The following is a 27991-nucleotide window of genomic DNA, read 5'->3' as shown; positions in this document are numbered from 1 at the left end:
TAATTCTAACTTTACCCATCTGTTTTGGGTGATGGTAGCTTTACTCGCTTGTGGCTTTGATAAAGCATTAGTCTGTAACACATATACAGTATATATACATATCTTTGTGATAAATATATGATTATTGAAATGTAAAAATCCGAATAAGATGGAAATTTAATGTATTTGTTGAATGTTTCTACTAACTTAAACCAGGTATTTATGTTTTGTGTTCATATTCACTGGTGTGATATACCATAACAGAAATCACTTGTTTAAGTTAATAGAAACGTTCAAATTAAGAGCAAAAAGCAAAAAAACAATACGTTTAATGTATTTATTATGTTTTATTTTTATTGGAACAATACTTATAAAACAAATTTAAGATAAAAATTTAATAAAATATGAAAAGTTGTAATTTTCAAGATTACGTGGAATATATTTACACTTTATTGAAAATTTGCATAAGTTTCAAAAGAATCTAGATATGTTAACGCAACTTGATGACAGTAAATGTATTGACCCTGAAAAATACAAAACGTTTTAATATTCATGGAATAATTTAATTATATTTTAAAGTACAATTTTCTAATTACCACGTCTTCAATGAATTGAGGTCGATTGGCACGAATACTTCTAACAGCAAAGAATACGTCCACTTCTTGTTCGTATTTTATCTTATCGCAAATAAATACAGATCCGCAATATAATCCACAAGCACGCGCGCCGTTCCTACATGTTATATAAAATAACTGCTTAACCTAGGATTTCTACAACCTTATTTTAATGTAAAATGGAACCATTGCTTACGTATTCGTAAATTAAAAGTAATATATTGAAAATAGTGATTTATACTTACAGACATTGAACAATGACGGTGGTGGTTGCAGAATTTTGTTGCCATCTTTCTACTTTTTCGATTAAGCACAATAATATATCGGATGACGTGGGCAATGTGCTACTCGACGACCATCCAGTCAAATGAAATTGCTTCATGACTTTTGTAACTGTCTCTTCCTAACAACAAATAAAGTTCAATATTATTTTTGCATTCTGAAATTAAGAATTATTTCTGTTCATTTTAATAGTTTAATTTATCTTAAAATTAACTTTTAAGATGAAACAAATCTATATTAGAATTTAAAAAAATCAAGGAAAGCACGATGTCCAAATTATTGAATATTAATTTATTGTTGTTTTATGTATTAATTTATTTACTTAAAAATTGTCGAAAGAATTATTTATAAATTGTAATTTGGATACAAGAATTACAATTAGCCAAAGAGAGATTATTTCATGTTCTTTATTTTTTCCCTTTCATTTTTGATTATTTCCTCCTCTAAGGGAACAAAAAACAGGGCTTTCATGAAGCTCACTGAGTTCGACCATGCCTAATATGGGTCAGTCAAAAGACACAACTGGAACAGACCAGTTATAAAAATCCCTCGCGTTCTCCTCCCAGATTCGATCCAGAACTGAAGCCTTTAATGCTTTGTCCAACTCTCCAAGAAATATCCTCTACTTAATTTAGAACAAATAAAACAATAAAATCAATATGTTGAGTATTAAACGATCAAACAAGTGGTTGTATTTATTGAATTTAAAACACTGAAAAAATTAAAAATCTTTTTGAAAGTTGCTACCAGTGGCCGAATGGATTAAACCATTGACCACTGGTAGTTGGTTGCGTATTCCCGCCTAACCAACTGAATGACCATATAAAGTTTTTTTAGTTTCTTCACGTGTCTAACATTTAAATAGGAACCAGTTTCCCGTATAAATTCCTCCCTGGAGGCACCTCTCTCCTTGGCAGATCGCCTAAGATTTGCGTTGATTTATATAATCAAGCCAATCCAATCTTTTGAAGTTATACGCTAAAATTTAAGCATACCTGATTAGAAATATTTCTTAATTCAAAGGTTCTGACTATAATATCGCCATGTTTTTCTTCGGAGACTTTTTTAACTTCAACGTCTTCATAAGTTTCTGTATTTTCTGGCCAATATTGCATGCAGGTCTGTAAAGTAAACTATTTGAATTTTAAAAAAATATAGTCTATATATTTGCATATATTTACCTAACAATCATCAATTAAAATATATTATATTAACTTAATACCTCGTCAATTGGATCTAATTCGTTTAGAAGTACAATAGTAGAAGTTTTAGAAGAAAAAGCCATCCTCCAGAAATCTGACACGGTTTCTGGCAATGGAATTTGCGTGACTAGAAATGCATCTTTTTGTTTATATCCCTAAATGAAAGAATTTATAACAATGAAACGTTGAGAAATGCAAAATTAATTACAAAATTATATTATAATAAAAATATTAAAAATTAATTGTTAAACTAGAGGATATTTTAAATTTACTTACATTAACATAGACAGCGTTAATATATGAAGATTCCGGATTTCCATTAGTAACTTTTAAGATTGGACGGGAACGATCAGCTAAAATAAAATTCCATTAATAAAAATTCATAATCTGTAAATAAATACAGCAAGTCCACATTTAACGGCGTTGAGGAAAGATACAACTACATTTGTAATCATTGTTACTAAATTTTCTTTATAAACAATAAAATTGATTCTTTTGGACGGGAAATAAACGACGAAAGTTGCGAATACGATCCATTATAATAATATTAAATGAATTATATCTTGTTTATAATATTTACTCTATAGTAAAATTGGTTTCCAATAACCTTTAGACGACGTTAAATGAGGACTTGCTGAAGTTCTAATATACTATAAACATTAAAAAAGTCTAAATCTAAGGCGATAACATATTATAATACTTATTTATAAACAATTATTTCAGCATTTAAACAGTTTGAAAAAATTCATTTTGCATATTAAAGTTTTAATCTAAGAACAAATTGTATAATAAATTACATTGTATTATACAATTTTAAAAATAAAATAATTAATACATACGTGGAATAATCTTATCACTTCTATTTTTTCCTTGATTAGTTGGATCTAATGCACTTCGACAATCAGTTGTTTTCAATAATGGACATATTTTTGACAGTTTCTATAAAGATTAAAAAAATTAGCAAATTTTAAATAAACTTCTTGCAAATTTAAATAGGATTAATAGAAAAGTCTTTGCAGTTAAAAAATCTATAAAATATGCGTAAAATTACCTCAAATTGTACGTGAAATTGAGTAAGACCAGTTTTGGGATCGACTGTTTTTAAACGATTAAGAGTGGGAATAAACTCTGAACAAGTAATTGACGTTTTTTCTGTACATAACGCTTCGATTAAACACTGACACGCCAGGTAATATTGATCCTATAAATAGAAATTAGTGACCGTGGTTAAAATTTCATAATAAAGAATTCTATTAGAAAACAAACACGATATAGAATAAATACCATCGTTTCCACCATATTAATTCTCTGTTGTCTCATTATATGCAATTGTGAAAGCAGATCTACGTGATTTTCGGCCGCTGCCATATCCAACATGCTATCTATTAAAATTAACGTTCCTGTTCGTCCAATTCCGGCACTAAAAGAAGTAACTACATTTATCAAAATATATCAACAAGGTAATAAATTTTAATTTAAAAATACTTCTTACCTTATTTCTTATTATAGGTAAGAAAATACAGATTAACAGTATATAATTAATTTAATATAAATTTTTCATTAATCACTTGTAAACAACGATATTACTGTTTGTTTCCACTTCTTTATTACCAACGCACACTAACTAAAGGTTTATTTCAAATGTCGAAAATTGTGTATTCCATGTATTTAAATATACGTGAAAATTGAAATTATTTTAGTATTAGTACTGATCTTCAATTGTTTTTATACGATGTAAACTTCTATTTCTTCGGAGAATATTGTGAGCATTTTATGTAAATTATTTTGTTAAATGTGGCAAAAAATCGAATATAATTCAAAGATAATTTACATTGAAAAATTGTTATTTTCAAACTATTTTTGGATCGATACTGTAAAGTCTTAAAGTGGTTAAAATTAAGAAATTTCTTAAAAATAAATTATGTTATTACTTATATTTATCTTACCTACAATGAAACACAATTGGACTTTTGTCTTTGGGCTTATAAGTTCTCGTTTTTAATATAAAATTACTAACTGCTATTGCATACATTGGAACACCGTGATCTGGCCACGTAGTAAAGTGAAATTGCTTAATTTCTCGAACTTCGTTTTCCTGTGAAATAAATACAGCTTCGTCTTAACTACAGTAAACAGCTACTTATAAGTGCATGGCATTCGTTGTGTATAGGATTATATTTGAAAATCTGTATAAGATAGGCCAAGATCATATCAGATGGATGTAATATTACTTTTTATTTACCTTGCTAACGTGGAATGTTCGAATAACATAATCAGCAAATATCTCGGAATTCAATAATGTCACAGTTACGGAACCAAATGTCCCTCTCGAATCCGCCCAATATTTTTCACACTTTGTCTAATTAAAACATAAAAAAACCCATCAAATACATTATAAATATCACAAATTTAATTTAAAATAAAATAATAAAATCAAAAATTAAATAACAGTTTTATAAACGAAAGAATTGAGCGACCTTTCCGTTTTCTACTAAATTCGTTGATATGATTATTTTGCAGACTTTTTCCTGCCAAATCATTCTCCAAAAGTCGTTAACAGTTAAAGGTTTGGGACCTTCGATTTAAATTAAATAAAGATCTTTAATATTTTATGAATTAATTAAACTCTTTATAATCGTAAATTTTTTACCTTGAGTAGCGATGTATCTTTTGGGAGATTTATAGCCCTAATAATTAAATTTAAAAAAATGTATGTAGAATAGCAAGGTGTCGTTCGTAAATATTCAATACTATTTTGAAGCTACTCACATCTATATAATTTGCATTGATATAATCGGAATACGGGTCGTCTGGTAACTTCTCTAAAACAACCCGCGTGGAATCATCTAAAATGTTTGTATTTAAAAATAATAGAAGTTGTTAAATAACATTTTAATAAATGCTAAAATATGTCTAACCAATAATTATATTATACAGTAGTTAAACACAAATACTTAACACTTACAGGACAAAAGATTTCCATAACGGTTCTTCAGTTTATTTTCGGGAATTTTTGCTGTTTCCCACGATTTATTTTGTCCTTTTTCTACGGACTACAATTTTCTATTGTTTAAATATATATAAAATATTACATTTCTAATAAAATTACTATAAACTAACCGTAAATTGTTTCCTTAATGTTCCATTTCGTAACGCTGTCTGAACAAAAGTTTCTAATTCAGATACGGGAACTTTTTTACTTTGAATTTCGGATATTGGTTCTAATTCTGCACACTCTTCTAAATCCATTGTTAAGGTTATAGATTGCCGTTCTGTTAATATATGTAATATGTATATAAGTTTAGAAATGAAGATTCTCAAGTATTAGTCCAGTCAAAGTGTTTTAGTAAATAAAATTTAATATTCTCACCTTTTTTCGAATTTCTGGCATCTAAATCTTTCATCGTTGATGCGTATTTTAATAATTTTGGATATCTATATTTATAATAAAATATAGGAATTCATAATATTAATATATATAATTAACAGTTCTGTTAATAAGTTTAGCTCAACTTAATTATAACTTTCAAAATACATTTTAAAATGCAATAGAAGTATTTAGTTTAATATTTACCTGAATCTTATAAATATAATGATTACAATTATAACGGTAAGGCACACTAAAACTCCAATTATTATACCAGGAATATTGGACTTGTCCACAGTAAAATGATCTGAATTCTTAACTATAAAATATTTTTACACTTATAGTTAATTAAAATTACTTTTTGTTTTGAAAAATAATAATTAAAAATGAGATCTTTAATAAGACTAAAATATATTCTTTACAGACAGTTGTATTTATCACAAAATACTTAATATTCGAGAAGCAAACACTTACAAAGCAGCTCAGTATTAGAAAAAAGCCGAACTTATACAATTCTTCAAATTTTTAGGAGTACATGGCGCACTCTTTTTATCCCTTTCTAATTAAACAAAATGTAGAATATAATAACGTAGACCTTCTATACAACTTTACAACTAGAACTGTAGTTCTATCTGCAATAGAAGCTGAGATAATCCGATTTTTAGGATAGGGAAAAATTTGCTGATGCACCAATGAATAGCCCATCCTCGATAATACATGAAATCAAGCATCGTTTACGCGAATCTGATAGTTCTTTCTGAGTTATTAGCCTGGATCACTGTTTGATGTCACCCTGTATTTATCCGGATTTTCTAAATACACGCATAAATTAGCATTTTAAGCGCTGCAAACTCCAAATATACTGTAAATCAAGTGTAGACGTGCTAAGTTCAAATTAGTATTTCACTAGATATATAAGAAATAATCCTAAAAATATTTTAAAATATAATTTAAAGAATCACTGTATTTAAACAAAAATATACTAATTATAATTTCAAGATGAAAACATTACGAATTCTGAACGAATGTTAGAACATTAAAAATGCAAAGACGGAAGATCATCACTAACGAAGTTACTATTGGAAGAGATTGCGAAAATCGTCAAAGATAATTAAACTATTTTCCCACGGACTTATTTCCTTGTTGAAGATGATACATCGAATGTGTCACCCGGAATCAACGAGTGAAAATGTGACTATTGGCCACGATGCACTAAACCTAATAAACAAGTCATGGGAAAAACCTAGGAGGAGCCCCGAATAAAAGGGAAGGGGTGACAATAAGCCGAAGAAGTCGTCATCAACTAGAAATCTGAACTGTGTGCGTGTGTATTCGCCGATTTCAGCCGTCGCCACTCGCTGCCCTCGCAAGAGAAAAAGGACTTTCCTTCTTCCAGAGTCGCTGAGCCTTCATCGAACCGATCATCAATTCGCCGAATCTGGGATTATCACTTCCTAGGACCAATAAGTGATTAAGATATTTACCATCTCGCGAACTCACTGTGAGCTCTTTCTTTCGATCAGGGTCGCGTTGGGTATATCTCTGCATATATATCTCTTCTTTTAGCAATTGCTCTAAGCGTCTAACTAATTTTTAGCCATTGGGCTAAACTTCTGAATAATGGAAACTTGTAACCAGTATCTCGTAGAATTTGTAAATACTATCTATCGATAAACGAGTATTTTTGTTAAATAATAACTTGTGGAGTGTATAGAGTGTACTTTTTTCGGTCGTTTCCTTCCGCCTCCATTCGGGACCGATAGCCTGCAATAGCGACCGCTCGAAAAAAAGCGGCCAATCCGGTTTTTGTGTCTATCCGTGAAGACAAAGTGGTGTCATCCTGACAAAGTGCCAAAGAGGCTCCGACCCTGCGGTCACAGCCGCATTTTCGGTGCACATTTTTGCTGCATAAATGAATCATAGTGATTTTTCCGAAGCACTGTCCATTCCATCTCATCGAAACCAATAAAGTCTGATGTCGGCGGTTCATTAATAAATCATTTAGTGTAAAATTTATATTCACTAATTCGTTAAAAAACATTTCAAAATAAAGTTATAGAGAACTGTGAATATATTCTAAATACCATGGACTAGCTAACATTCAATACATAGATTTAGTAAGCATAGAATAGACAACAATTGGAAAATAACATAATCAATAAATCTTTACAGCAATTAAAAATTAAAATAACAAATATCAAAATGTAAATTAAACAAATAAAATTTAAATAGAGAATTATTTTTTGTATTATATTTATATATAGCTTATTTAAGTTATATAAATGACAAACCTGTAACTGCTTCTGTTAAGTATTTATATCCTAAGCGTTCTTCCTAAAACATTAATAATATGCTAAATTAGTATTATTTATTAACATGAAGAGAATTAATGTAAAAACTATACATTAATTTAATCAATACATTTCAATTTATTTTAAAAGTTATTGAATATCTTTTTGCAACTATTCGAATAAGTCAATCTGTGTAAATAAACTTACTAAATTATCAGTTATAAGTTTTGTAAGAAGTAAAAAGTTGTACAATACAACTTTTCTTTAAATTAACCAAGTGCTAAACAATACTTGTAAAATAGCTTAGTGTTGAATAGCATAAAAAACATGTGTTAAAGCAAATAATAATAATCTTAAAGATAATATTTCATTGTAAGATTTTCTTCCTTAATTTCAAGCTTTAGTTTTATTTCTATTGAAATGTAAATGACAGAATAGATACTAAGATTTCTTTTATTATCTTCAAAGTAATAGATTCGAGTTCTTGTAAGAATTTATTAAATTGATTAAACTTCCATTACTGAAAATTTATATGACATTTACAAATTAAGTTTGCTATAGTTTCTCTATTTAAAACCAAAGTAATATCAAACAAGTTAGAATCTGCTTTTGAATGTTTGGTTTCTTTCTTCAAATAATTAAGGTACTTTATATGTAACAAATATTTTATAGTACATAAAGAACAATTATTAATATTGACCTTGGAGTATGCTCAAATACCCATTTCATATTGCTTCAAAATTCCCCCGTAATTTTTAAAATTTCTAAATTTCGGGGACAATCAGAGTTTCCTAGCTGCAAGGGCTCTCTGAACTCGCCTGAATCTATTCGTAAACCACATTTCAGTAGCTGAATTTTCGAATCTTTCGTTGGTGCACAGTTTAATAGTTCTATTGTTCAGCGCTTAGGCTAGACCGCCAGAAATATTACGACCGAAACAGTTCAAGTTCGAGGGTACCAAAAATATGGGTCCCCCAATGAGTCTACCTCCTATTCGGAGCCAGTCATTTTAAAATTTCAAGTAATAGGTCGTTTGCCTTCACGATATTCTACCAAATAATAACATATACTTCGTTTAAATAGTCTAAAGGTTATCCCATCTGAATCAGAGCTGATCAACCATCTTGCATTTTTCTTGTTAATTTACAGAATCAGATTTATCTGCGTAAAATCAGCTGGTTAACTTATCTGGTAGTTCATCTCAAAGATTCATGCTTGTCGATTCGCTAATAATAACTCGGTAAATTAAAGTGCATTTGAAGTTTAGATTAAAACTCGTATAACTGCCCCTAAATATAAAATTCATACGGCCTAAGTTTATAATACTAATTATGTATGTAGATATCTTACCCCGTTGAATTCACTTAGTACAGCTAATCCAATTTTATATTCTTCTCCGGTAGTAAGAGGAGCGTTGTAATAACCGTTATAATGTTTTCCATCTCCTACAGTAAAGTCTATTCCAGTAGAAGATATCTCATTGGGATAAAATTTGGCAGCGACATAATCTTCTCTGGATTCGTTATAACTAAGCAATTTTTTCTCTTCTACAACTCTCTTTTTTCTTCTATTCTGTTTTTCCACCATCACGAAATATGCACTGAAATTACATATCAATTTAAATGTTATTACAAAAGACTTTTAATCTTACATTTTATATATAATGCATGAATAATGATAAAATATGACATAATTTAGATGCCAGATTCCCGATTAACTGTATAGCGTAATTTTAAAATTATTATTAAAAGATACAGATTGGCATTGTGACGATGTCACAGTAAATAGTTATGTTTTATTCTATTTTTGAAGCTTAATATAATATGATAAAGAATAAATGTTTATTTATTTGTCACTATATTTAATAAAATTAGATCAATAAATAAGAAACACCCAAAATATAAAGTTTAAAGCACGAATGAGTGTCGAAAGAAATCAAAATTCAGATGGAAATAATATTTTTTCCTAAACGAGATCCAAATTCATTCTTTCTTTGGATAATGTATACGGTATTTTGGGTTATAATATCAGTCTCCCCTATTCAGTTAATATATAAAAAATGAAATACGAGTAGTTTTATTATCTCAAATTAAATATCAATTAATAATACTCACGTAACAGGCCCTCCAATAAAATGAATTGGTTTTATTAAAATAACTACTGTCGTATCTGTAACATTACTAACTGTAGGTTCGACATCAATAACTGGTACTAGAATGAAAAATACAAGTAAAATTATTGATAACGATATAAACTGCATGAATTAAAATAAATTTTGCAATTATTTAAATCAAATTCGGTAGTTTGTAATTTGGATTAATATCTCGTACTGGCGACATACCAGAAACTTTTGTTGTAAACTGAAAATAAAGAGGTTTCCCGTAACCAATTTTGGTACTAGCTTCTATGGTACCATTATACTTAGTAGCTGGGTGCAAATTAATAAATGTACAGCTTCTAGTGTTAGGATTTGTTAACTTCTCTTGTGTGCTTCCTATAATACTATTATTGAAGGACTCTGCTACAGTGATGTTTATCTATAAATAATAAAATAAAATTTACTGTTTTTATTAGAATTTTTAAAAATAAATAAGAATTATTTCTCAAAGAAGAAAATAAAACAATTTAATTCCAAACGTGAAGTTTTAGGTTGTTATATTTTTAACATGTTACATACGGCAAGAATTATTGATTTAAATATATTAATAATATGAAAAAATATACCCTGTATCCAGTCAATTGTCCATTTGATCTTACGGGTAAAGACCAGATAATATCCACCGAATGTTCCGTAATATTAGCTATTTCTGTCTCTTTAGGTGGATCTGGTACTAAAATTATGAAAATAAATCTGAAAATCAACTTATTTCATAGATATTTAAGTTATATTTATATAAATAGCAAGAATTAAAGAAAAGACATAAAACAAATAATAATTTCTGTTTACCATATTCTTTTGTTTCACCACTTGTAGTGACTGTTTCACTTCCGCCATAAATGTGTTCGTTATATGCTGTGATCTTAATTATAAATATGATGAACATATAAGTAATAATGGAAAATGGTATAGATTAAAATTATATGGAAAGCTAAAGTTAGTTAAATAAGGTTGGAAACAGGAAATAAGTTATATAGACCATAGAGTTCTTTAGAATTTTGCGTGTTATTGTTATTGCTATTTTGCTTTTATCTAAGGGTTTGTTATTGGGGGCAGCTCTTTCTTGTCTGCTGGACAATACCTGCATTAATTAAAAAACATATATATATATATATATTCACACTAAAAATACCTCAGTATTTAAAATACTAAAGAATTTTTATTTCAAATGTACGGTAGTTGCCTAGTAAAGATTATTCCTAAATTTCTGGATGAAATCATTTTTCACATTTAATCGAATCTCGACTCTTATAGTAGTTTTTAAAACACAGATATAAAAATCCTCGAGAAAAGTTAAGTAAGTTATATATTTGAAATGTGAAAACCCTTGTCTTATAGTAGCTACTTGGACATGAGCTTCTAGGCTATATGGCCTCGTGGTAAAGTGTGACGTTATTCTCGTGTAATAGTAGTTGTATGCGTTTATGATAGTCGTAACGTGGGGAGTAATGCTTTCCGGGAGGTATATTTAAAAATAACTGGCCTCTGTTCAGAGATACAGACGTGGAGAAAACCCGGAAAACTCCACGTGGGCAGTCCGTCCTGGCGAGGCGCGAACCCAGAACACTGGGGAATTCTGAGTGTTTAGGGAATAAAACCGCTTGGCCACTGATGGGTGTGAAAACCTTTCGTGTACAGTACGTGTGATCCCCAGGCATTATCTAATTAGTTCTAACGAGATACAGGCAGTTTACTTACCGTGTTTCCCCGAAAATAAGACATCCGCAGAAAATAACACCTAGCACAGATTTTGCTGAATTGCGAAATATAAGACCTCCCCCTGAAAGTAAGACCTAGCGAAGTTTTTTTTAGTCGTAACGGTCATCGACAGATGGTTGACAGTTGCCGTTGGCTTTTTGAAAGTACAGCCACTGATTGGTCAGCAGATAATTACGCCACACGGCATGATTTGCATAAGACTATGGCTTGGGAATCATAGATTTCCATAACATTACGGCTGGTGATGGCTAATTGGTCGGCCGGGAATCACGCCACATGACATTTGCATAGTGCTACGGTTCAGTAAGCACTAATTGGTCATCGAGTCCGATGTTGACGCTATAAAAAGGCGACAGTTCGACACACCGAATATACGTCACTTTCGTCTGAGTTCGACTTGGGAATTTTTTTGTTCAATAATAAATGTGAATTCTTCTTCCTGGAAAAAATAAGACCTAGCGCATTTTTCAGAGCAAAAATTAATATAAGACACTGTCTTATTTTCGGGGAAACACGGTACTTTCTTGTTTCTATGAAAAAAAGTGTCCATGCTACTATTGTATATTTATATTTGTTATATTTTGTATTATGCATTTGATAAAAAATGTATCCTTCAGGAAAATAGTGTATATTGTGTTTGAAGAAATACAAAATATCCAGTACAATTTACAATTATTCATTATTGCATATGTATTAGGTGAGTACGTGCCCAATTAAATTTCCTTTATTTTAGCAAATAGAGAGATATGACAGATGAATTACAATAAAAAATTATATATATATATTCCCGAACATGCGGAATACAATATTAAAATAATGTATTAATAAATGAAACTGTGAGAACGTATGCGAACAGGAACAAGAACCCGGATTTGATTCATTACTCTGACGAGGTAGGGTAGTAGAGCTGGCTAATTTGGTATGTTATGAAGAATGTTTCACCTTTAATAAAGCAGTTGATGTTTATCTCTAAAATCAGGAATGTTGGCTTCAATATTATAGTACCAAATTAATGTTTAATTTACATTATAATTTTATTTAATAAATAATAAATACGAACGTTTATATTTAAAATTTAGACGTTTCATTCTATTTGAAATTAAAATTGAAAATTATGAATTCAATAAGAATAATATTTTTTTACTTTTCATAATAATGATCTAAATATGTTTATATAATATAATAATTACAATACCTCAATTTTATATTTTTGATTTCCTTTTAGATCAGTTAAAGTGTAGCAATGTCGACTTTTTCTGATATCGTCTAAGCACTTAACTTCATTAGTATTAACTACTTTTTGTGTTTTCCGACAATAAGAACTTTCAAGTGAGCAGTACTCTATAACATATTTCTGAAGTACTCCATTTGGAGGATAAGGAGGAATCCAAGACATTGATAAAATGCTTTCCGTGCTGAGAAAAATCGTCAGATTTGTAGGAGCCGATGGTTCTTCGTGCATAAAAAAATAGTTTTTTTATATTAGTTCAAATGTAAAAAATAACTAAAAATCTCTTTGTCTATCGGATTTAATCGCTAATAAAATACTTACTGTCACTTTTTGTTGTAAAATCAATTTCAGCAGAGGAACTGCTAAATCCGATTTTCGTTCCAGCATAAACTCGTGCCGTATAAACAGTGAAAGGAACAAGATCATCAACATAATCGTAAATCTGTGTTGTTTTTCCACTTCTCTTCCTTTTTTCCCAAGGATCCTTTGAATCCAAAACGTATTGATACTCTATTATTTTTCCATAAGAGAGAGAACACACAGGCGGTTCCCATTCTATTCCCACGAGATTCTTTTCAATATTGAAGTGTCTTAGGTTCTGAGGAGGTCCACCGGGAACTGTATTCGAAAACTTTCGCCTTATATATTTTGAATTTTTGATATTTGTGTTTATACCTACAGGACTTACCACTTTCTTTGGTCATAACATTTACAGAAACTTCTTCCCCTTCTTTTACTGTTAATGCAGAAACACTAATCGTGTATTTAGAATTTGGATAAGTATCAATGACAATTGAAGTTTCGTTTGCGTCAACATCTTTCGTTAAAGCAGAATTATTAACTGATGTGCAAGAATGAAGCCATTTTTCTTGTCGATAACGAACGATGTATTTGACGATGATTCCGTTTTCTTTGTTAGGCTTGTCCCAGGTGAGATAAACCCGACTATCGGTAACATTGCGTGCATTTAAATTTTGCACACTCGAAGGAGCTAAATTAAAATGAATTTAATCTTGAAAATGAAAATAACAAAACATCTTATTTAATAATAATTTCTAAATTAATTTACAAATTATTTTTAATAAACTAAAATATTGCAAAGTATTTTTTAAAGTAACATATTGTAATAAAGTAATTTATGAAGTATAAAGGAATTTTAATCAATTGGGTTATTTATTTAATCTCGTTTTACACAAATATTTGTAGACGTTTAATTGAAACGTATAAGCATAAATTTATAATTACTACATTCAAAATAAATTCATAACGAGTATACATAGAGAATAGTGTTTTAAAATAGTGATAAATGTAAAATATTACCGATTTCTTTGAATGAATAACATGAAAAAAATGAAAACGATAGACTATCCAAATTCGAAATAATATTACATGAAAATGAAAGAAAATTTACATCAAAGTTTTAAGCTACAGTACTATAAATGCGAATGATTTTGAATCAGGTGTCGCAACGAAACTTCAAGGATGCCTCGGAATATAATTCTGAGTAACGTCATAAGACTTCTTTCGTGTATTATGAAAAGTATGAAAAATACAATAAGTAAAGTTATTTACTGTTGACAATTTGGGCACTAGTAGATGGGTGTTAGATCACATACAAAGTAATACGCATTCTTCGACTTCACTAAAACTCGATACAAGAACGATAGTGACATTTATCGACTATAAAAGTGATGTCAATAAAACAAAGCCACATAGAGACCAAGTTCGAAAATCGTTCTAATAGTGTGTGAGATCAATTCGCAAACATGCCATAAACGGGTGAAGGAAGTGGGATGCGTTAACCGTTCGATTCATCTTTAACGTAGCTTTAAAAATAAGATTTACGGTAGTTTTATTGTAAATTTTGATTCTAAATTAAGAAATCTGCGTTAATTTTCTTCTAAAAATGTACTCGTTTGAAAACTGCTCTTCCTGGGGTTCCAGTAATCGTAGCTTAGCGGTCTACCTATATTAAAATAGGCTATAATTTTAGACCTTGTATGTCACTTCACAGGTATGTCGAAACTATCTGAAAATGAGAGGTGTAAAACGGCAAATTTAATTTGTAGGCGATGAGAAGCAGTAAATGCTCAAAACATGTCTTAGTCAATAAAATAAAGGATCTTACAGTTTAGTTCTGAACAGTTTAGTGTTTTCTTCTGCATTACATTTTGTTTTAAAAAACGTATAGAAATTAAAAAATATAAGCAATTTAAATGTAATTATGGTAGACGAGGCAGATAAATTCAGCGGATGGCGGCTATTTCATTTAATATCTCAGGATGGGGAAAGGATTAAGAAATTAAATTTAGCACGGCAATTTGTGTATAAGGGTAATTGATGCTATTAAAGTTTGGTATTAATGATCGGGGTGGGGAGATAGGAGGAAGTCATATACCATATCGTAAGTGGAGTCGGACTGAATAAAATTTTGCTCTTTCTTCACATTTATAATTTTTTAAAAAATCTCAACTCTACCCTCAAAATTAAGCCTTTTGCCTTTTTATAATAATTAATAATATAAAAGTTATTTTTTAAATACAATCTCATAACAGATAAAACCACACATAATATCAAATTTGTGCTCTTGTGTCTTGTTAGCGTTTCGTAAAGATAAATTTTTTTCATCGAAAAAATTATGCAACTCGTTTCTTGATTTATTATTTAAAATTTAAATTGTTGACATGCATTTAATTTCAATTGTAAAAATTTAAGTTTTTAATCATAACAATTATAACTAATCGTTATTGAACAACTTACCGTCTTGAGCAGAGATAACGTTAATCAACGATGACCATTCACTAAAAAATTCTTCGTTGCCAAGTCTTAATGAAATATTCCATTCTGTAAATGGTTCAGTTGTTATAATAAAACTGTTATCTGTCTTATTCTGGCGGAAACTTTTTCCATTGGAAGAATTATAAAATATATTAACATAAATATTTCTACAGTTCCAAGTTTCTTCTAAAGGAAGCTGAAATTTTAAAAGATTTGTCTTAAAAAAAACTGTAATAAAAATACTATAACATTATTAGAATTTAACATAAGTTTTTTATTTAAAAAATGATTAAAAATATATAAGAATATTCTGAATTTATAAATATATTTAATTATTTACCATCAAATTCGCGAAAAGAACGTGACATTGTATACTTTTAATAAAAAATGTGTCATCTGTAAAGAGTTTATCGTCAAATTAAACTACTAATTACACTAGAAATCACTTATTAATAATCTATAATTTTTAATAAGCGGATTCTTTAAATTACAGTCGAATTCGTTTAATATAATCAGTTGTATAATGTTATGATAATTAGCATGTCCCAAATCATATAAGTTAACTTATACATGTAAAGCTTTATCTATTCTAATCAGTTTTGATTATAATTATCATCTTTTTTCATCTAATTATCATCTAAGCTTTTTCTCGCTATCAGCCTCAATATATAATGCGTAATCATAATCAATTATGGATATCAGTCATAGCCAGTGCTTGTTAAATGTTTAACGTTAGCGTTTTAATTGTTGTTTATTAGCAGTAAAGTAGTTTAAACTGCTGGCATTTTATTCACTGAATTATGAATTTTCTCAATACATATCTAAAATTATTTAAACACGTTGTATTAATATTAGAATTAATGAAACCGAGTGTCCACTTATTATAGGCTTATTTACTTATTTCGCTTAATATTATCATTCACGATGGCCAAATTATAGAGGAGGTTAAGGAGTCAACATATCTTTCTGGAGAACTGGGTTAGAATCTCGGCGAGCAACCGTAGGATTTTTTCATTAGCAATCTGTCTCAGATATGTTAGGTCCCATCCTTCATTATCCAACCACTCCATTGTGGCCAAATAATTGGGAAAACTAGTCACTATTTAAGCGTTAGGATATATATATAGTGTATATATATACATATACACTATATATAGTCGAAAAGTCTATAGTGTATATATATATATAAAAATCACTGNTAGCAATCTGTCTCGGATATGTTAAGCTCCATCCTTTATCATCCAACCTCTCCATTATGGCCAAATCATTGGGAAAACTAGCCACTATTTAAGCGTTAGAATATATATATACTACAGACTTTTCGACTAGATTTTTCTCTAATTAAAAGTCACTACCTTATACAGTGTAAACGTTAATAAGACTGCTCTAGTGACACTTTTCAGCTCTTGGCAGAGTACCACTGTTATAACTAGAGAGATAATTTAAAAGATATTGAGAGAGCCAAAAGCGGAACAGCTTTACTTTGAGCAAAATTGACCTCTCACAATTTTCTACTTACAAGAAAACTTACATTAAGATAATCGAAAATGAGTCACGAGCACAAGATGCTATTAATATTCCCATTATTCTTTGAAGTACAAGAAATTAAAACAAACTCACCGAATATTAAATAAGTTCTTTGTATATTAAAATTTATCACATTAAATGTAGACTTACACAATAGTTTGTTTTATTACTATAATAAAATGATGTTAAAAAATTGAGAGTATTTGTTTTGATTTTTCTTTCGTACATCTGCGAAAGACACATACCCAATCTACTTTTTCTGCAGGCTTGGTTTTGTGTAGATGAAAGATCTGAATGTAGTTTCTTGCCACTAATTATTAAGTCATTTTATGTAACGTGGAACCCGCCGGTATTACCAGCACCACAGGATTTCATACACTCATTGCCATAAAAATTAGCACATCAATGAGAAGTTGACAGAATCCACCGAAATTCTGCATGTGTGAGTGTAACGGTAATATAAGTAAGTGATTAAAAATGAAAGCAGAACAATCATTTATTGCAGGAAAAACTAAAATAAAAGCAGGTTCTAATACTCTGTTGTCCCACCTGAAGCGTGAGTCATACATTTCTTAGGCCATAAAGCTATACAGGTGACATGTAGTGTCCGGCGGTGTGTTGTGATGTTCATGTTTTGTGTGTGTTTTGATTTTCTTGAAAATGTTTTTGAGTTGTTTCTCTAATTTGGGTGTTATGTTGTTTTTAGTGTATTGTGTCAGCCTGCCTAATTGCTTTCTAATGTCATTTATTTGTGTTTCTATTTGTCTCTGCCAGGCAGGCTTGTGATAGAATTGTGTTTTGTGTGTGTTTGTCTGCGATTGTATTTTCAGTCCATGGTGTATTACTGCTGTGACTGCCCCAGCATAAACTAATGTATGAATGTCTGAGAGTGAAGAAATTGAATGAATGTAGTTTGGTAGTAAATGAGTGTTTACATAATTTAGTGTTTTTCCTTTGACGTGTTGAATTTCGGTATTCGTGGTCTTTGTGTGGGATCTGTGCCTGTATATTAAGCGAGTGTTTCCTGAAATATAAGTGAGAGTGTATTAACTAAATCTATATCTACGTTATCAGTGATGGATGAGGAAGTGTCTGTAGTATCATTAATAGTAGTTGTTGTATGTGTGCTATTATCAATGCTTGTTGCTGGATTATCCTGACAGGTTATGTGATCTGTGTGCGCCGTGTGTGCGAGTTCTCTCTTGTCCACTGATACCAACATCTACTCACATAGTTGCCAGAATGGCCTTCGGCGAGATGACCATCCGGTTTTTTTCAATTCGATGATCTTTCCTCTCTCAAACTCGGCTAGTTGTTCATATTATTTTCGATTGTGAAGTAAAGGCATCTCTAGTGATAAGTTAACTTCAATAGGTTGACTATAGGATGCCTTTGAGCGCTTTTTATAGATCAAGGGGGTGCTATTTAACGCTCTCTGCTGGCATTACGCAACGAATCATCACTGTATCACTGTAATCATTTCCATAACTATTTGGGATTTATTTGCATGCCGAGTTTCGCAGCGATACAACAACTCCTCGGTGCACTAAGTTTTATGGCAATGAGTAGATAATAAACATCGCCATTTTAAAAAATACTGAAGCCTACAACAAAACGAACAGGATTAAAGATGTTTAAACACGCGAAGATGTTAAACGACAACATATAGGTGAGAAGTTCTAGCGCTTTTTCCTCGACCACCATTACAAAACTAGCGACACCAGCCCTTCTACGACCATCAGGGAAATCTAATAAAGAAGCTCCAATTGTCAATACTAGAGGACAGTTTTTACAGGTTCTACAGGTTTTTCAAATGCAGATGTCTTCCATTTTACCACACTTTCCTCTACTATTAATCAATATTGTACAACATAATTATATAACAGACAATAGATTTTAATATAAGTATAAAAATTAAAAACTTACTTTCCAATTCACGACGATTTTTGTCGAGGATGTCGTATTTATCGAAATGTGTTTTGGTGGTTCTTCCGGAACTAAAATGGAAAATATTATTAAAACAATTAAACATTAATGCAAACAAATAAATAATTCGAGTTTAATTCGGAGTTTATTAGAATAATCAGCCCTTATTTTAATGATCTTACCTAAACAAAAAATTATTTTGAAAATTTTTATTTAATTTTTAAATATGAAAAAACTTATTTAATAGTTTTATATTTCATTCATTTTTAAATGTAAATTAATAATATACTAGTTTAAAATGCAATATATATACTATATGAGAATGATTTCATAAAGAAACTTTATGAAATCATTCTTGATCATTAACACATATCTACTACAATGATATTGTAATAAACATCAATACAATATTTTTAATTATATGTAAATGTGCATAGAATATATCGATGTTCTATTAAATGATAATAATCCACGCTTTATGAACGCTATGCTGTTGTGTCAGGTATAAATTTCTACCGTATTATGTAATGTATGAAATGCTATATTTAAATAAGTATTTTTGTTGAATATTTTGATGTGTTATTACGCAATTCAAAGTTGATCCTATCCGTTGTTTTTGCAAGAATTTTCTTGTAGAAAATAACGAATAAGACACAGAAATAAGTACAGAAAATAAGCACAGAAATAAAAGTTTATTTCATTAAAAATAAAAGGTGATATCTGATAATAATTCTAATAAGATTNTACGCAATTCAAAGTTGATCCTATCCGTTGTTTTTGCAACAATTTTCTTGTAGAAAATAACGAATAAGACACAGAAATAAGTACAGAAAATAAGCACAGAAATAAAAGTTTATTTCATTAAAAATAAAAGGTGATATCTAGTAATATTTCTAATAAGATTAAGCTTTGTATAATTACGAATTTGATTATAAATACTTACTTCCACAGAGTGTTGATGCTCTCAAAATAGGTGCATCGTTCATTTGCGCGTGTCCACTTATGTCTTTAATGATAATTCTTATGATATAAGTTTTATCGGACTGAAGATTTGTCAAACTTACGATATAACTGTTATTAGAACTACTGTTTGCCTTTATTTCTTCGCTGTCCTCCCACCCAGAATTCTCCAAACCATTTTTCTATAATAAAATAAAACGATTTGTATATTAACTTTCAATACTGCAAATACACATTTTCTGTAGAAAGACAGAAAGTTTGGTTTGGTTTAATGAGCTATCGCAGCGCAGTGTAATGTGCTTCGGAAATATTTATAGGATTTACATGTTTAGTGTGCTAGAATTCTTAACGTAGTATGATTATTTATTTAATTAAATTCAAAATTATTTATGTTATTTTAGTGTTTATTATAGATTAGACTTTTATTCAGAATGTAATGCAATTATTGCAGAAGCAATAAAAAAAAGAAAGTATCATTTTAATTATTTTATTTATACAATATAAATAAAAACTGTTTTGTAAATAAAAATCTTATTATTACTGTATATTTGTATGATCAATAATGAATAGCTGAATTAAATATATATAAATTTTTGTGTGTTTCATAAATTATAGAATAAATGTAATTAATTAACGTTTTGATTAAAATAAAAATAATTAATTTTCTAAATAAAATATCAGCATACGCATTTTTAAATTACAGAAATATTAATTGGTTTATTAAATTTATTTTATAATACTAACATTAATTAGAAAGTTTTCTTATTTCTCTGATAGTTAATGTGCAATATACTTTCCAATTGATATAAATAAAAATCGCGTTCAGAAAGCTTTTTTTATTAATTTGATTTAATAAATAATTTAATTCATAAAATTAAATTATTAAATGAATAATATACATACTTTGTATTGAACTGTATAATAATTCGGAGTTCCTGTTCCTTTATCTTTATCTTGTTCCCATTCCTGAAACGTCAATTCAATGCTATTTGATGTTACTGCTTTTACAGTTGGATTACTTTTGAATACAGGATAACCTTTAATAATAAATTTATGAAAAAATACGACATTTAATTTTATTAGAAAACAAAATTCAATACGTGAGTAAACATATAATATTAATTAACACTTAATTAAGTATTTATTAATGCCGAAATAGAAAATAAAGTGTAAAAAGAATTCAATAAGTAGTTAAATTTTATATTTAACATAGTAAATAATATAAAAACGTTTCCTAAAAAATAGACAGTTCTACATCAGTATTGTAAATAAACTCATTAATTTCAACTTAAAAATACTTAAAATTTATATTAAAATAGAGATGATACACAGGGTTACGACAATAAGCCGACGAAACGAAATGGGTATGTAAAAGGAGTCAATACAAGCAATTTTAGTCATATGAACTGGGCCCACCTTACGAAATACAAGCTTCTATATTTTGGGTAGTGGTTGCTATCCTGAGATGCAGGAATATCATGCTTTGAGAAGCCAGACATTATTAATTTTTTGTAAGGGCACATTCGAATGAGCCATACTTCTACTTTATTTCAGAGAGTACTAACGTAAGAGGTCTAGATTAGATTGCTAGTATTGTAAGTTAAGTTAAACTAGTTCCAGTACTCATAAATTTATATGGTTCATATTCTCTAAATAAAACTTTATTCTGTGTGTTACGTACGAGAAGTGCTAATTTTATATTTACCCGTTAAACATTTTTAAAGGTTGATAACAAAGGAAAACCTGTTAGTCCTTAATATTTACTGATTTATTCAAAGCTGCAAAGGAAAAGAATTGTTCAGCAAACCACTATAAGATGGCACTAACAATTCGGAATAGATTTTTATTTGTATGGAAATTTGACAAAGCATCACAAGTATGCCAGAAAAGTATCATCCAGGAAGGTTTAAAAGGGAAACTGGCTCCTATTCAAGTGTTAAAACTATCGTGGAATGCTGTTAATTCACACTGACTATCTTTCTACCAGTATTTGACATGCAATTAAACGTGGGTTATCAATCAATAAAGAAATAACAACTAACAAACATTATCGTGATTTTTACTTTTTTCTACATTTTTAAAACTGCTAAACCACGAAACAAGGCGCAAGACAACTGAACAAAGACTGTAGGCTTTCCTACAGTATAATTTTGATATTCACGACAAAGAACATTTAGGTAAGCAAAGAAACTTTAGGAGCCGACCATCTATTCATTGGATCAAAATTGCTTGTAAGACATATCATCACATTGACGAGTCCTAATATTAGTGTTACTTAAGAACTTTTAATTTATATTAAGCATATTTTATGTAAAAGCGCTTATTTTAAGAAAGAAATAAGAATAGTAAAACAAAGTTAATGCCATTCTGATACATTTGTCAGTAGAAAATTATTATACACACGAAAGTAATACCACATTCTCGATATACAAGGTATATCTATATTCAATACGTCTTACTCACTTAACACACATGGAGTTCCATGCCATCCTTCTTCACACCCGTCTGGACACTTGCCGGTTTTCGCTTCGCATTCGTTTGAATTTTTGCAATGAGAACATTTCTGAGTACATCCTGCACCATAGAATCCCGTAGCACACGCTGAAAAACAATATTTTCAAGCATTAGACAATATAATTTTATAACTTTAAATAGCAATTTGAAATTTTGAAAACATTACATTCATTGCAAAAGACAGAAGTGAAACCGCTGATGCAAGAACATCCATATGGATCTGGTAAGCAGAAGAGGATTTCTGCACAGTTAGTTTCCTCGTTCTGATCATTAAAGCATTGTTGGCTACAATCTTTTCCGAAGAATCCAGGCTCACAGGCTATAAAAAATAAAATTATTTCTTTTAATTTACGTGTAATATTTTTAAGACAAAATATTAACATAACATAAATAATACGAATTTTTTTGAAAATATATTCAATGCTTAATAATAAATTAATTAATCAGATGTTTTGCAAGTATATTGAGAAATTTATAATTAGACTTGGTAAAGTTAGTAAAATAAGTAGTATTTTCAAAAACCGAACGCACTCTAATTGTGTAGCAATCAAACATGATTTCTCTCGATTCATAACATCTAATTAGCTTCTTTACTTGTTGCTTTAATATATCACATTTAGTAATTCATCATTATATGTATTTTATATAATTTAACTCACAGCGGAGATAATCGTCCTTGCGAATGTAATATATTAAGTGTAATGATCACAATTTGTTGTTTACATAAATACTGCCTTATTTAACTTTCAGGTATGTACTAATAATATTTATACTAATAATATACATATAAATTTGTAACATTATAAAACATAAAGAAGAAAGCATATTTTACCATTTTCACAAAGAGTTCCATTGAATCCTGGTGGACAGATGCAGTCGCCAGTCAAATCGTGACATACTCCTCCATTTAGACAATTGGGACATTGGTGTTCACAAAGAGGACCATAAATTCCATCTTTACAAACTGAAATTTATTAGTTTCGAATATTGTCTTAATGATTCATAGAAAATAGTTCATAACAAGATGATAAAATAATAAATTGATATAGGCCTACAGTAAAACCTGTATAAACCAGAGTTATTTTTTCGTTTTGTCAAGTTTTTTATTTAGTATTTCTTCTTCTTTTTTTATGCTTAAACTACATCAGATAAATGTTATTCCGCAATTAAGTTCATTATTTATAGTAAAATTACTTTTACATTTCTGGTTTCACCCAAATTAATCCATTGTCATTCCAACTAGATATGAGAGTATTCGAATGCAATTGTATTTTTTCGTTTTGTCAAGTTTTTTATTTAGTATTTCTTCTTCTTTTTTTATGCTTAAACTACATCAGATAAATGTTATTCCGCAATTAAGTTCATTATTTATAGTAAAATTACTTTTACATTTCTGGTTTCACCCAAATTAATCCATTGTCATTCCAACTAGATATGAGAGTATTCGAATGCAATTGTAAACTTTTTGATTGCTNTAAATGTTATTCCGCAATTAAGTTCATTATTTATAGTAAAATTACTTTTACATTTCTGGTTTCACCCAAATTAATCCATTGTCATTCCAACTAGATATGAGAGTATTCGAATGCAATTGTAAACTTTTTGATTGCTAAAAGGCCCAAACTACGGCTGCCGGACCAAACCCGGCCTGCAAACATATTTGACTTATAAATGATAAAAAGAAGCGTACATTTTACATTTATGGAATACTAGCTTATTACACCCGGTTTGACCCAGGTTTATAAAGTACCTAACGCTGTAATTGTTACACCCGATTTATTAAGTCACAGTCGAAAAATTGGGAATTTATGGCTCCTATGACATGCAGCGTACCGTAACTTGGGTAAATTTTGTTTTTGTGGAGTACTTCTAAAACAGAAAGTTTGAAACGGATACCATAATTTTTCATATTTGCAATCCGTTTAAAATATTTGGAAGATTCTTCGGTGAACTTTCAATTTGGCATTTTGGTTCGAATATTCTTAAAAAATTGGAGTTTGTATTTTAAAATAAACTAAAATTTTATAGTAGCTGTAGTATAAAATTAGTTGAGATAAAATTATTACAGTTTCTATTATAATGCCAAATTATGCCGTTTTAGTTGTTCTTGCCACTGCACGTTGCAGTTGATGATATAAATTGTGCTGATAATTTCTAAAACTTTCATCCTTATACAAAGAAGCTGTTGTTTGATTTTTACTATTATAGTAAGTGCTTTTTGTCCACGACCGAATGGTCGACAAAAAGCATCAAGATGGTTAAGATATCAAACTACCTCTATGGGAGATCCTAGCTCGAATTCGGTCGAACAATTCCGGATATTTCTCAAGAGCGGTCTTTCTCAATTAGGGGTCCTCAACTCTTATAACTTAGTAGCGGCAGACTGGAACATGATTTTGAGCTTGGCAACACCAAGATTACGAGGCCACTTTACTAGTGTCAAATATTAATATTCAAAAACTTAGGTAAAGAAAGGTGGTAAAATAAACGAACTGAAAACTATTTGTATAATTAATTACATTTGAATAAATAAGTATTTTCATTTAAATATAAATAATACTTGGCAATTTCAACCAATTGCACTTTTACGTATACAATTTTTAACTGAACTGGTCAATTGCAGCATCGGTTCTTCTGGCATTTGCCAAAACTACCCTATGGCCTGTTCGCACCTAGTCATCTCAGTATAGGTCTGACCGAACCTACTATGGGTATGATTAAAAAAGGCCTTATCCACCAGTGACCGAATGGATAAAAATCACTGAACGCTGTAGTTTGTCGTAAATTCGCGATTTCCCAACAAAGAGATCGTAAGTTTTCTGGGTTTTCTTGACGTGTCTAAAACGTAAATAGTGGTCTGATTTTTCATAGAAAGTCCTTTGTCTCTCTAGAGACACCTCTCCTTGGTAGATTACTCGTGTACTGCGTTGCCGTATTCCATCAATCCAAACCAAAAACCAACATTTTCGTTGTTCACAGGACGGAAAAAATGACAAAATGAAAAAATAAATGGTTATACTGTATTAAGAATCTTTAAACTTACCTCGAACTATTAGTCTTGTAATTCCCGGATTTTCAAAATAGTAATTATCCAGACTATAAATTCCTCCGTCTCCAATTTGCAAGGAATTGAATTTTAAATACAAATCGGCCTTATCTCTACCAAAAAATCTATTCAAATATCCAGAAAACTCCTTTTCGTTCTTTCTCCAATTTCTAGAACGTATGCTTGAATTCATTTTTATTTCTGTTTTATCATTGATGCTCTTTGTTATCGTAAACGAAGTTGGAAGAAATTGAGCTACATACGCAATTATTTCGACAAATAAATTTAAGAAAACAAACAAACAAATAAATATATCGAAGGTCGTTCAAAAAGTAATACCCGTTTTAGAATCAAAAAGTAACCAATAAAGATATATGAAAAAATTCGCATACCATAGGTTACTTTTCAACGTAATGCACGAGAAAAAGATCCACTCCTTGTCTACTTCATGTCCCAAGAAGACATGATAAATACTGATGTATGTTTTGTTACATTGAAGCTTAATACAGAATCGCAGAAGAGGTTTATTGTCTTATAGTGTCAACTCCTTACATTATAATGCGCGACCTCGTGTCGTCGAGAAAACAAAATAACTCGAAAGTTTTAAATGAAAAATTTTAGATCATCCATCCTTTAGCCCGGACTTGTTCTATACAGCCTTTTATCTTTTCGCAAAACTAAAAAATACTTTCGAAGGAAGAACACTTTGAGAGTAAGGAATAGTTGCAGGAAGCAGTCACTATGCATTTCTGAATGCCCTGGCGGCGATGTACTGTACATTGCAATACAAAAATTTGCACGTGGATATTCAAGGTGATTACGTGGAAAAGTAGCTTATGGTATGTAAATGTAAAATATAGAAGTATTTTCGTAAATTTTTATCAATTTGTTTTAATTCTAAAACGGATACTACCCTCCGAACTACCCTCGCATGTTATAATAACGATGAAGTACTCACGATATTTTCTCATCGAGTGCGAAAGTACACCCGAAAGCATACTTCGTTCAGGTTTACACCAAAAGCCACCCGTTTCAGTCCAGGAATGATTATAAGATATATACGATCCTAAAATTATAAATCATTTTTATATATTAACTTTATATACTGTATATATAAAGTTAATTAGAATAAAGAGAATTTTCTTTTGTTGTAGAAAAAATGTTTTTATATCAATTTCAAATATTAAAAATTTATGTAAAACTACAAATGATAAAAAAAACGTATATACGATGTTGAGAATACAAAAGAAATTTATAAAGAACAAGAGTAGAACAACTGTTGATAACTCCTTGTTCAATGTTGATTATTATGATAACCAGTTTCATTTTTTAAATATAACTTATATCAAATTTTATATTAAAATAATTTTATTATAATTATGATAAATACAGGACCGTATACAGTGGCTATCCGAAACTGATATCTGCTATATATAAATATGTAAACTTAATTTTCAAAGTCACCTCGTCTCTTCACTCAAACTTGACAATATTTTAATAACAGTCGACCCCCATATAACACTGTTGATTTTTCCGTTTTATATGAATTCTATGTTGTGCGAGTCACTTAGATTTTAGAAATACGTGTGCCGGGCTGTTAACGGCTCACGTATTTGTAAAATCTAAGTGACTCGTACAATATGGAATTCATATAAAACGGAAAAATCAACAGTGTTATAGGGGGTTGACTCTATAAGGATCTAAAATTGAGATGGAAGAATCGTCTTCTTCTTCGTCAATTGAAAATTTTATAGTTGAAAATGGCTTAAAGATTCTACGAAATATTGTAGTTTATGTTTTGAATTATCCCACGCTAACAAGGTATCATCCACATGTCTTAGATGCAAAATGGAAAACATAAGATTCGACAGGTCTGTAAAGCACTAGAGCTGGTGGTCAACAGCAGTTATTATCTACAAACACGGGTTATACAAATAAGTATTTTTTTATCTACTAAAATTGTGGGAATGAGAACCTTGGGAGAAAAGGTGTTCAATACATTTTAAAAGATGTGCTGAACAATTTTTGAAAATGTTTAGCCTTAAATATACCAGTTTAGCGAAGAGATGATTTCAGTTTTTTTATAAAATAATTTAAAATTTATTATCGCATCTAGAAGAAAATAAGTTTTAATTTCTGTAATTGTTCACAAAAAAACATTAAATATGTTACAATAAGCAGTATAATTTCTAAAATAAAAACGTTTACTTGAAATTAAATTATTATTTTATTACCTCTGCGTTTTGCAGATTCTTCAAACTCTTTGCTGTCTCGGAATTTACTGAAATATATTTTCCTCCCGGAATCGTTTGAAGATATTCGGCATTCCAATGTATGTGTGTCACCATTATTCACGAAATAATTATGATGAAGTGAAATAATGTCTAATATTTCTTC

At 29.7% G+C, this 27991-nt stretch overlaps 1 protein-coding gene across 3 annotated transcripts; it reads right to left on the bottom strand.

Moving 5' to 3' along the window:
* Window positions 1-337: 337 nt before the first annotated feature.
* Window positions 338-27991, bottom strand: LOC111619513 (receptor-type tyrosine-protein phosphatase T-like). Of its 3 annotated transcripts, none has more exons than XM_023361244.1 (37): window positions 27829-27991; window positions 26553-26660; window positions 25592-25849; window positions 23381-23512; window positions 22715-22867; window positions 22498-22635; window positions 20938-21071; window positions 20018-20216; window positions 19075-19145; window positions 15604-15817; window positions 13532-13834; window positions 13165-13461; window positions 12808-13064; window positions 10683-10755; window positions 10460-10566; window positions 10077-10272; window positions 9850-9946; window positions 9086-9335; window positions 7736-7778; window positions 5652-5763; window positions 5448-5512; window positions 5198-5349; window positions 5043-5130; window positions 4847-4923; window positions 4728-4764; window positions 4555-4652; window positions 4320-4436; window positions 4024-4172; window positions 3362-3497; window positions 3129-3278; window positions 2917-3016; window positions 2354-2430; window positions 2098-2232; window positions 1871-2008; window positions 839-996; window positions 576-711; window positions 338-503 (listed from the first exon to the last, which is right to left on the bottom strand). In XM_023361244.1, exons 2-37 carry the CDS (start codon window positions 26590-26592, stop codon window positions 429-431), a joined length of 4962 nt encoding a protein of 1653 aa, XP_023217012.1. In that variant the 5' UTR covers window positions 26593-26660; window positions 27829-27991; the 3' UTR covers window positions 338-428. The 3 variants fall into 3 exon arrangements, with proteins under 3 accessions (XP_023217012.1, XP_023217013.1, XP_023217014.1); XM_023361245.1 differs by having other exon boundaries at window positions 1871-1996; XM_023361246.1 differs by lacking the exons at window positions 22498-22635; window positions 22715-22867; window positions 23381-23512 and having other exon boundaries at window positions 339-503.

The sequence above is a fragment of the Centruroides sculpturatus genome, unplaced genomic scaffold, assembly GCF_000671375.1.
Source record: "Centruroides sculpturatus isolate CEXI.00-Female unplaced genomic scaffold, Cexi_2.0 scaffold185, whole genome shotgun sequence".
NCBI lineage: Eukaryota > Metazoa > Arthropoda > Arachnida > Scorpiones > Buthidae > Centruroides > Centruroides sculpturatus.
Note: the sequence above shows the minus strand (reverse complement) of the source record. Positions and strands in the feature narration are given on the sequence as shown.

Excerpts from the sequence above, each read along its gene's own strand:
- LOC111619513 (XM_023361244.1), bottom strand. The coding sequence starts at position 26,592 with ATGCTTTCGGGTGTACTTTCGCACTCGATGAGAAAATATC. Across the intron at positions 13,065-13,164 it reads TTTTACAACAAAAAGTGACA|AACCATCGGCTCCTACAAAT; the intron begins GTAAGTATTTTA and ends TTATGCACGAAG. Across the intron at positions 7,779-9,085 it reads TACTAAGTGAATTCAACGGG|GAAGAACGCTTAGGATATAA; the intron begins GTAAGATATCTA and ends TTAATGTTTTAG.